The following is a 10,354-nucleotide window of genomic DNA, read 5'->3' as shown; positions in this document are numbered from 1 at the left end:
CATGGAGAGGGTCCAGAGGAGGCCACTCGCATGATCAGGGGACAGCAGGGCAGGCCCTATGAGGAGGGGCGATGGGACCTGAATCTGTTCAGCCTCCACAAGAGAAGGCTGAGGGGTGGGGGGGGGATCTAGTGGCCTGTTACAAACTAGTCAGAGGGGACCCGCAGGCACTGCAGAAGTCCCTGTTCCCCCAAGCACTGCCAGAAGCGACCAGGAATAATGGTCACAAGCTGGCAGAGGGTAGAGTCAGGATAGATATCAGGAGGTGCTATTTCACGGTCAGGGCGGCTAGGGTCTGGAACCTACTTCCAAGAGAAGTGGTGCTGGCTCCTACCCTGGGGGTCTTTAAGAGGAGGCTTGATGTACAACTTGCTGGGGTCGTTTGACCCCAGTACTCTTTCCTGCCATGGCAGGGGGGTCGGACTCGATGATCTGCTCAGGTCCCTTCCGACCCTAGAAACTAGGGAACTTGTAGGCTATCAGCAAGTCCCCCAGGAACCTTCTCTGCTCCAGACTGAAGAGTCCTAAGTCCCTCAGCATCTCACCAGAAGGCTGGCCCTCTTGTCCTTTGATCATATGGGTGGCTCTCATTTGGACTCTCTCAAGCTTATGCACGTCCCTTCTGAAGTGAGGGGCCCAAAACTGGACAAAGTTTTGGGAGTGCTGGCATCATAGAGAAGATGCCAGTGCTATACAGCAGTGTTTCCCAACCCTTTCAGCCCAAGGCACTTACATTAATAAACATTTTCCATGGCACACCTGTTAAGGCATACTTATCCCCACACTTATCAGCTCACTGTAGCTCACTGCCGTGGCAAAATTCTACAGCACAGCCATTCAGAGGCTCCAACTGCACATCCCCCACAACCAACACATGTGCAGTAGATGAATTTCCTTCTGCTCAGCCAATTCTCCCCCTTCCTCCCCCTCACAGCCACCACACGTGAGAGTCTTCCGTAACTATTTAGTCATCACAGCATATTAATTAGCCACAGCACACCAGTTGAAAAGCACTGCTATGGCCAGATACTGACATATGGCCAGATTCAATGCTATTGTAACCAAGCAAAGTTTATTTCAGATAATCTGCATCTATTTACACATGTTCTGAACGGGACCAATTCTGATGTACCAACATAGGCAGTAGTGTAAACTGAGGCACAGGACAACTGATACAGCAATCCCAGGTGCTACCTTTGTGTAAAAAGAGCTGTTGTCAGTCACTGCTGTGACTGTGCTGTCACTACCAACACAGAGGCAGATGGCACTGCCCCATGCTTTGTAGCTACCCAAGGCAGAAGTGCCCTGCTACACTTCTGAGTCTAGGACTGGCCTGTTTGGTTTAAAGAATAATAAATAAATTATGACTGTTGTTCATGTAAAATACTCTTGGCCATCTTAAAAAAGGTAGCTAGAGCTACTGTATACAGTTTCTAAAGAGACAAAACAAGAAAAGCTCTCTCAATTAAGAGAATCTCATCTGCAAAAGCGATCCTTCTAAGAGGGTCAATGCAATAAGAAAACATGGTTACGTGATGAAACTATTCCATCTTGCCTCAGTTTAGAATAAAACCAGCCAACTTACAGCGCAAACAGCCAGGCTCATCATCTTGCTGCATCCACCCTGGGCAACACTTATAGACAGTCTGATGCTCCATTCTGTACACCTGTTTGTAGACCGTGTAATACCCAGTCCTTTAAAATAAGAGCCAGTGTAAGAGAACAATCCCAGCTTCCTTCTGTGCAGTTTATTCAATTCATAGCAGCAATGAATACAGTTCTTAAGACATGAGCACCATTTTTATAGACATGCTTTCTTTATACAAATTGTTCTTGTAATAAAGAATATAATGTGAAAGTACCCTAATAATCTCCAATTGCCAATCGTGTGACACAATCTTCTCCTTCAAATATCCCAAGCAGTTTCCAGTAACATTTTTTTCAGTCCTCAGTCAGAGCTAGTGTATTTTTGCCCAGTGACCAATTTTTTCCTCATTTCCTTTGGAATAATCCCTTATCTGTTCTAAACATAAATGGAAAAAAGACAGCACCTCTGCTGCTGTTATTAGGGCCCAGTCCCAAAGCCAACTGAAGTCAACAAGAGGGCCTCAATTCACTGAAGTCATAGGGATAACTTAAAGAACCAGCAAGAAGAACATGAGTCAAATGTTACCAACATCTTTTGCATTACTAAAGCCATGAACTAGTGCTGCGTGTACATGTACACAGTCTTCTGTGTGACAAAAATGCAAATTCCTAAACATAAAAGAAAAAAGTTGGCTGTAAAAATCTCATGATGACTACTACAATTTAAAAAAAAAAAAGTTTGGGTGTGGGGGGGGGGGAAGAAAAGTTATTGCTATGTTTGCTCTCTGGAGTAAATACAGCATTTGTTAAAGAGAGTTATAACTTAGTTACAGATTATACATTACCTTCTCTCATGGCTCACACACCATCTCTGCCCTGTGCAGCCTTGTTTCCACACCTTGATCATACGGGTAAAAGCCTGAACACATGGCTGCTGATATCCCACCATTGCAAGCTCTTGTTCTGGACATACATTTGGCCTTGAGAGGGAGATACACACAAATAAGAAATATAATAATTGTACATAATGCTTGAGAAAGTCAAGTCTAGAGAAATGCATGCAGTTCTATACTACATTGTTATTCAAAAATGTTTGAGCAATTGTGTGACATTTCTGGGGGATCATCTCTTTCAAGTGATTACAGATTGCTGTAATGGGTAAAATCCTAGCCCACCTCTCTCTGATTTTAGTTGGGCCATGATTGTGCTTCATCTGATCAGTAAGATGAAATCATGTGTGAAAGCACTTCTGATACCAATTTTCACATGTAAGGATGGAAAAAATATTGGCCACTGAGCAGCTGTGCTGATACAACTCTTAACCATTTTACCCAAAAACAGAGTGCAGAACTACACCAGGAGGGCTAGCGTGAAATTTATTTGAAGAAGCTAATTGACTCCAAGATGAACATGGGCCGGCAGTGTGGAGAGGCAGTCAGGAAGGCCAACCACACCTTGTCATGCATCCACAGATGCATCTCGAGCAGGTCCAAGGAGGTGATCCTCCCCCTCTGTGCGGCACTGGTCAGGCCGCAGCTGGAGTACTGCATCCAGTTCTGGGCACCACACTTCAAGAGGGATGTCGACAGCATGGAGAGGGTCCAGAGGAGGGCCACTCGTATGATCAGGGGTCAGCAGGGCAGGCCCTATGAGGAGAGGCTACGGGACCTGAACTTGTTCAGCCTCCACAAGAGAAGGCTGAGGGGGATCTAGTGGCGATTTACAAACTAGTCAGAGGGGACCAGCAGGCATTGGGGGAGTCCCTGTTCCCCCGAGCACTGCCAGGAGTGACCAGGAATAACGGTCACAAGCTGGCAGAGGGTAGGTTTAGGTTAGATATCAGGAGGCGCTACTTCACGGTCAGGGCGGCTGGGGTCTGGAACCAACTTCCAAGAGAAGTGGTGCAGGCTTCTACCCCGGGGGTTTTAAGAGGAAGCTAGATGTACACCTTGCTGGGGTCGTTTGTCCAAGTACTCTTTCCTGCCATGGCAGGGGGTTGGACTAGATGATCTGCTCAGGTCCCTTCCAACCCTAGAAACTATGAAAGTGTGTCCTCTTGGCCCCAAATGGCCAAGCGGTCAGCAACCTCATCTGCCCTCCAGCTGGGTCTCCAGTGCTGGCCCTGAACAAGCTCCTCTGCCCAGGTCTTGCCACTTGTCTCACCAGCACGGACTCTGGTTTTCCCCATCTAAAAATTGCAAGTTCTCCGATAAGAAACCCAAATTCTCACATTAAAAGACCCAAAATAGTGTTCTTTTGCTATTAAAATGAAATGCCACTATATATTGCCCAACTGATCTCTCTCTATTTTATTGATACATTTACAAGTTTAAAGTAATTTGGAAACCTACCAGTGTCTCTATCATAATAAAATAAATTTTAAATATCTATACACTTTTGCATTTACTTTTGGGGTTTTTGTCATAGAAAAATTAAAGCTAACCCTACCCCCTTTGCTCACCAGGGTACGTGGCACTGAGCAGCACTGAGATGCCAGTGCCCTGCCCCTGCCCTTGCCCCTCACTCTCAACCCACAGCCTACCACAGTCCCCTCACTCCTGATCCACAGGGCCAGGTATATAGGTGAGGGGTTTGTGGGGATAGCTTGGGGGTGTGGGGGAGCTGTGTGGAGGGGGGCTGCTCAGGAGGGGTGTATCTTCTACCCCCCCACAGGGCACTACCCCCTCCCCCCCACACAGGGCCCACAGCTACCTCTGCAGTCCCCAGTGGTGTCGCATAGTCCTGGTGGCACCTGTGCCACTTGTTGTGGGTCTGGAGCAGCACATTGCAGGTCAGGACTGCGTGCCTTCAGGCAGCCCCCGGCCACTTGGGCTGTCACCCAGAGCCCAGCACTGCTCACAGGGACTATCTGTCATGCCAGGCCAGGTCCTGCCTCCATGGGCCCTGCATACCCTCAGGCTGAGCTGGTTCCATGGAGGCAGGACCTGGCCTGGCATAACATGTGGTCCCTGCGAGTGGTGCCGGGGCCCAGGTAACAGCCCAAGTGGCCCAGGGCTGCCTGAAGGCGCACAGCTCCACGCTGCACTGCACTAGGTTAGACTTGACAGTTCAAAGCAGGCCACCACACCCAGAACATCTTCCCGGAGATAGCTGCCCAGATGGCCAGGCAGGGGGCACACATGGCAGTAGTGCTGCACAGAGGCCAGCTGTGCAGCCACAGCTCACTGGCAGCTGGCCCAGAGAGGCAGATGCCTCCACTGGCTGTGCAGTCCCCATCCAGGTCTGGCAGGTGCGCAGCAGGTCACAGCCAGGCAGCAGCCCCCACTGCCAGACCCCTGCTGTGGGCAGAGGGTGCAGGGAACTCAGGGCTGCTTCAGCAGTCCAGCTGGCACAAGGGGTAGTGTCCCCGGGTAACAATTGCCTGGGCCCCAGAAGCTCCTGGGAGCAAGTAGCCCTGAGCTACTTGCCAGGGCAGCTTTTTGTACTGATGGGGACAGCACAGGTGCTGGTCCCGGGCTCTAGCTGTGCCTGGCTGCAGATCTGAGAGAAGCCAGTCAGTTATTTTGCCCCAAGTGGCATGATTTGCTTCACAACAAAGTCCATGTCCAAGTACGTGCGCCAAGGCAAAACACCCCAAATTTGCACTGTTTTATTTGACTTGCCGCAAGAACACGTGCCTGCATGTGTGGATGCACCCAGAGTGTGGACGCTAGTCCCTAGAAGAGCCTGCAATTGAAATACATGGGCCCACTGAAGTCAGCGAGAGTTTTTCCATCAACTTCCCGGACACAGAATTTCACTCATGCTATTAAACAGTTCACTCTACTTCTCATGCTCAGTACTGATTCAAAATAGAGGCCCATATGCTGCCAAGACTTATTTATTTATTTTTTTTGAGTTTAAGTGTTTGCATAAAATTGTGTGTTCAGCTGGACCAGCCCCTTCCACAAAAGTTAAGGGTTTGAATAATTCCTTTCAAAATGAGGTCTAAATACCTAATTCCAAAACTTCTAGTGACTTCAACAGTCTTTTTTTTTTTTTTTTTAATTTTTACAAGGCAGATATAACACATATAGCCACTTCTAAAAATGGCTACAGCCATGGAAGTCATTTTTGTTTAATAAAGTAACTATTACTGTCAGCTTTCCTTTTATCACTGGTATGAAATACAAAAAAGGAAATTATGCTAACCATTGCAAGTGTATGGAAAAGTTGCTTTGCTTTATAATAATGTATCTATGATAAAATACTCCCAAAGGCAAACAATAGTCTCTAGGAGATATGTTTTACAGTTAAACGCATTTCCAATATTAATTTTCATTTTGCATTACAAGAAATTTCTGAATAGGCTAAAAATCTTTCTTGCTTATAAAGTGCACTGCCAATTCTCCCTGTATTTAGTCAACTTATTTTTTCTGAAAAATTGAAGTCATAATTATAATCAGAATAACGCGAATAATGATTTTCAGTTTGGTTACAGAACTGGAAGAAAAAAAAAACAACAACCCCAAGCAGTTCTGGAGCAGTCTTTCTGTGCTGATCTCTTTAGTAACAAAAAGCATGGTAAATAAGTAGCGCTTTGTGGAACAGAAGTTTGATCTTCATTCCACCTTAAAAAATAATTTAAAAAGTACAGAGGTTTTACTAGGCGAGTTGAATTGGTCGTGTTTAAATGAGGAGAGGATTTTATTTTACATTGTCACTTCTACAAGAAGAATTAAAAAAAAAAAAAGTCAGGGAGTGATCATTCTGATTTCATTGTACAAGTGCTGTAAATTCTGAGTAATTGTATTAAGTCAGTAGCTACAGCTTGGGACGGATGCAAGATTTAAAAGGAAGCCCACTGCATTAAGGAGTAAGAGCAAGAAGTACCCCGGTTAAAGGGATTGCAGAAATAATTTCAATAGTACCTGAAGTGGCTTTAGGAACTAATAATGAAATAATTAAAATCAAGAACTAAATATCAGCCTACTGTTCTGTCAGTTGACAAACAAACACATCAATATTCTATCCTGGAAGTTTGAGTTTGATAAATGGTGTTATATCTATTATATGTATAAGCATCCACTACTTAGCACTTGTGAAGCAAAACGTAATGGGTTAAAAAGTTCTTTTATAAAAACTATTAGAGCCTCAGTTCAAGCTTCATGGCTATGTAACCCCCCCCCCCCCCACCATACATGCACATGCACACAGACATGTCCTTTGTCAATAAACATTATACACACGGAAGCACAACTATATTACAAAACAAAAAATATTCTTCTTTTACTTTAAATAATGACATAACTCATTCAGCCCAACAGCTGCTGGTAGTCAGAGTTACCATAATATATACTGGATACTGTTAATACTTTGCTTTATGATTTATAGCGCCTTTTATCTCAAGAGCTCAAAGCACTTTTCAGTTCCTCATTATGTTTCCCATCACCACATGAGGTATGGTCCCCTCCCCCCACCCTTTAAATATGCCTTTCATCTTGAATCTTGAAGCGGTTTACAGAATTTAAGCCCCTGGAAGGTAGGAAAATATTACGATCATTTTTACAGATGAGTTAAACTGAAAGGAGAGCTTGAGAGACCTGCCCAAGGCCAAGTTGCAGTTCGATGGCAGTGAAGTACAAAACCAAAAATCACTCACTCCCATTGCTTTGATCTAACCATTAGATAACATGGACTTCAGTTACTCAGCATTAGAAAAAGCAGTTTTTAGTCCCATTCTCCTACTGTAAGGGATATTCCATTTATCAGATCTTTCATGCATATTCCCTTTTATCAGATTTGCTTAAAGCTTTCCAGATACTTGTATGTTCATCTGCAGTAGACTTTCAGCAGGAGAGGCAGGCAACCAACAAGTGCTATAATTATTTATGGACCCCCACCCTGACACTCCTTACCTCCATATTATCAGGACATCAATACTAGGACTCAGATAGACTAAAGCAATGCAGTAGCATAGGGTCATACGTTTAAGTTTTACACAGAGCAGGGGGGAAATGAACCAATTAACAAGCCCACAACAACAAAAAAAACCTTATCCATGTGGTTCTTGAACTAATATTAGAGGCTAGACACTGGTAAGGGGATATAGCACAGGATCCAGGGTACAAGTGCCTCCTTTAGGAAATTGCTTTGGCATGTCTTTATTCATCCCAATCTATGGAAGACACCAAGATCCAGGTTTAAAGCAGTCGTCATCCCCACTCTTCATTACAGAAGTGAAACATGCGTGACCTATGGTCACCATCTCAAGAGCCTGCAGAGATAACACCAATGATACCTTCAGAAAATCCTCCATGTCAATTAGGAAGATCGGTACACAAATGCCAGCATCCTTACTGAAGTCAAGTGAGTTGGTTCAAGCACCAGCTTCACTGGACCAGGTATTGTGTAAGGATGCCCAACTCAACTCCCATAACAAGTGCTCTACTCCCAACTTAGTAATGGCCTGAGATATTGCAGTGGCCAGAGGAAACACTGCAAGAAGGCATACCTCAAAAACAACCAAACAGGTGCCAACATCAAGATTTGGGAGGAGCTGAATGTTGACCAATTCAAATGGTACCACAACCTCAACCAAGTGGCAGCTGTTTTGAGGTAAAACATCTTGCTCTCTAAGAAGAGACAGCATAGGAAGGAAAAGCAGAGGAATCCCAGCCTGCAGCCCACTCTCCCTTGGGACAAGACCTGCAACTTCTGTGGCTCAAGAACTGGACTCTGAAGTCACCTCAAGACCCATCAACGAGCACTGGTAGAGATCATTCTTGAATCAAGAGATGGTTGATGACGACGCTAGAGGATAGATAAAACACAAGCAAACAAACAAACAAAAACACATTCTAAAATTAAATTGCAGTAATTCCTTCCCATGTAATCCTCCACTTAGCAATGGGTTTCACCCTTTGGGGTCCTGTGCAAAGACGCAGTTTTAAATCCCTATGGTCGCTATCATCCCAAAATGACCATACTAAAAATTGCCAGCTTCAGATTTGCAAAGACTTGCAACCACTTGCCTCTTCAACCGGCAGAACAGCAAAACCACCCCTCTCTCAATAATGAACAATCTTCACCCATTATCCCCATCCTCTGTAGCTTAACTAGGGTGGGGCATATTATGGGAGGAGGAGGGATGAGCACAGCCTACGGCTGCCACAGCGACACAACTGCACTGGTGGTGCAGCAGAAGCCATAAAGAGGTCCCAGGTGTCCAGCTGTATTGTTATGCCCCTGCCTTTGCTTCACAGCAGTGAGGCAGCCAGGATGACTAATGTTACATATAAAACTGGTTTAACTTTTAAGAACTGGAGTACATTTGTTCACAAAATATTTTAAAATTACTGTCTGCCACCAAATATTTCCCTTTGTCTAAAACCTGCAAAACTACAAGTGGGTTCAAGGATCTGTTTATAAAAACAGACAGACCCATAGCTTTTATTCACAGATGCTATTTGTTAATAGGATCTTAAAATGTTAAAACGAGCATTCCTCTGTGGACTTCTACATTGTGTTTTTCCATTTGATTGATACAGCAATCCTCTTAAAACCTTTTTGCAAGGCTATTGCCCATTAGCCAAAACTAACACAAATGCTATTATTAGCGTCTCAGTCTGACTCAAGAAAACCAGAAACCTTAGTTTTAATATTTGCATTATGAAACTGCCCTTTAAACAAAAGACACCCTGCACACTTCCAACTCCTGGGTTTATGATTCTAATGAACAGACAATTACATGAACTTGGAGATTATCTTTACTTGGCTATTCAGTGTTTATTGGCAGTTTCTTTGCTGTAAATTCACAGAAGTAAAGCTAAAAATAGGGAAAGAGGAAAGAAAAAAAAAGGTACCCACCCACACACCCCTGACTACCAAAGTTCTTACTTGGTAGTTATTCCAATTAAGCTATTATTTTAAAAAGAGGGGAAAAAACCCAGAAACATCATACTAGTTTTGCCTACAGATTGATTATACATAATTAGGAATCTACTTCATTCCTGCTGCGGCAAGAGGTGGGGGGGGGGGAGGAAATCATGGGCCACTCGTAACACAATTTTCAGGGTCTTTTTGTTGAACTCCTCCCCCTCCAACTCATCCTTACTGATGAGCTGAGGGGCCTTGAAGGCCCTGTCCCCCACTGCTAATTGGTAGAGAGGGATGGGGCCACACAATGGGGATCTATCAGCCAATCAGCAGCAAGGTGACAGGACAGCCACCATCTTTGCTGCAGACTGCTGGCTCTCACTAGGGAGCCAGCATTTTATTTTTAGTAAGTTTCTCTTTTTCTTACCAATTCTGTGCCAAAAAAAGCACAGGGATCAAAATCACCATTTTCACAGGGTTTGCAGAAACTTTTCTTTTCCATGGTTTCCACAAAAAATGTGAAATCATGAATAGGGTAAATCCCCATTCATAATCCATAGGTTTCATGTCTATGGAAAAACCTACAGGGCAGCAAGCCAAAGAGATAAGCAGATTTTAGCACAAGTAGCCCCCGAGATCTCAGGTGATCTGCTAAACACACACACAGGCTTCTCTGCAAGTTTCCAAGATGTTCTTACCAACTGTGGTCTTCAGCAGACATTGCCCGCAGCTCCTCCGGCCCACAGACCACTACCCCATGCTCCTTATTCACGAGGGCACCAATGACACGGCTCGGAGCACCCCCAGCCAGGTCATGAGATGCTACAGGGAGTTGGGAGCGGGGCTTAGGGGTCTGGGAGCTCAGGTGGTGTTTTCGTCGATCCTCCCAGTCTCAGGCTATGGGCTGAGGAGAGAGAGGAGGATCCACGCAGTGAACCAAAGACTGCGG

At 44.8% G+C, this 10,354-nt stretch overlaps 1 protein-coding gene across 3 annotated transcripts in view; it reads right to left on the bottom strand.

Annotated features, from left to right (window-relative positions):
• Positions 1 to 2,564, bottom strand: part of LOC109308411 (multiple epidermal growth factor-like domains protein 6) — a 291,549-nt gene extending 288,985 nt beyond the window's left edge. For all 3 annotated transcript variants that reach the window (XM_019532693.1, XM_019532694.1, XM_019532696.1), the window contains exons 1-2: positions 2,433 to 2,564; positions 1,586 to 1,695 (exon numbers count right to left, since the gene is read on the bottom strand). In XM_019532693.1, the coding sequence (XP_019388238.1) occupies positions 1,586 to 1,695; positions 2,433 to 2,536 (214 nt within the window). In that variant the 5' untranslated portion in view covers positions 2,537 to 2,564. The remainder of the gene's footprint in view (positions 1 to 1,585; positions 1,696 to 2,432) is intronic.
• Between the last annotated feature and the right edge of the window lie 7,790 nt (positions 2,565 to 10,354).

The sequence above is a fragment of the Crocodylus porosus genome, unplaced genomic scaffold (assembly GCF_001723895.1).
Source record: "Crocodylus porosus isolate Cpor-Errol unplaced genomic scaffold, CroPor_comp1, whole genome shotgun sequence".
Lineage (NCBI taxonomy): Eukaryota > Metazoa > Chordata > Crocodylia > Crocodylidae > Crocodylus > Crocodylus porosus.
Note: the sequence above shows the minus strand (reverse complement) of the source record. Positions and strands in the feature narration are given on the sequence as shown.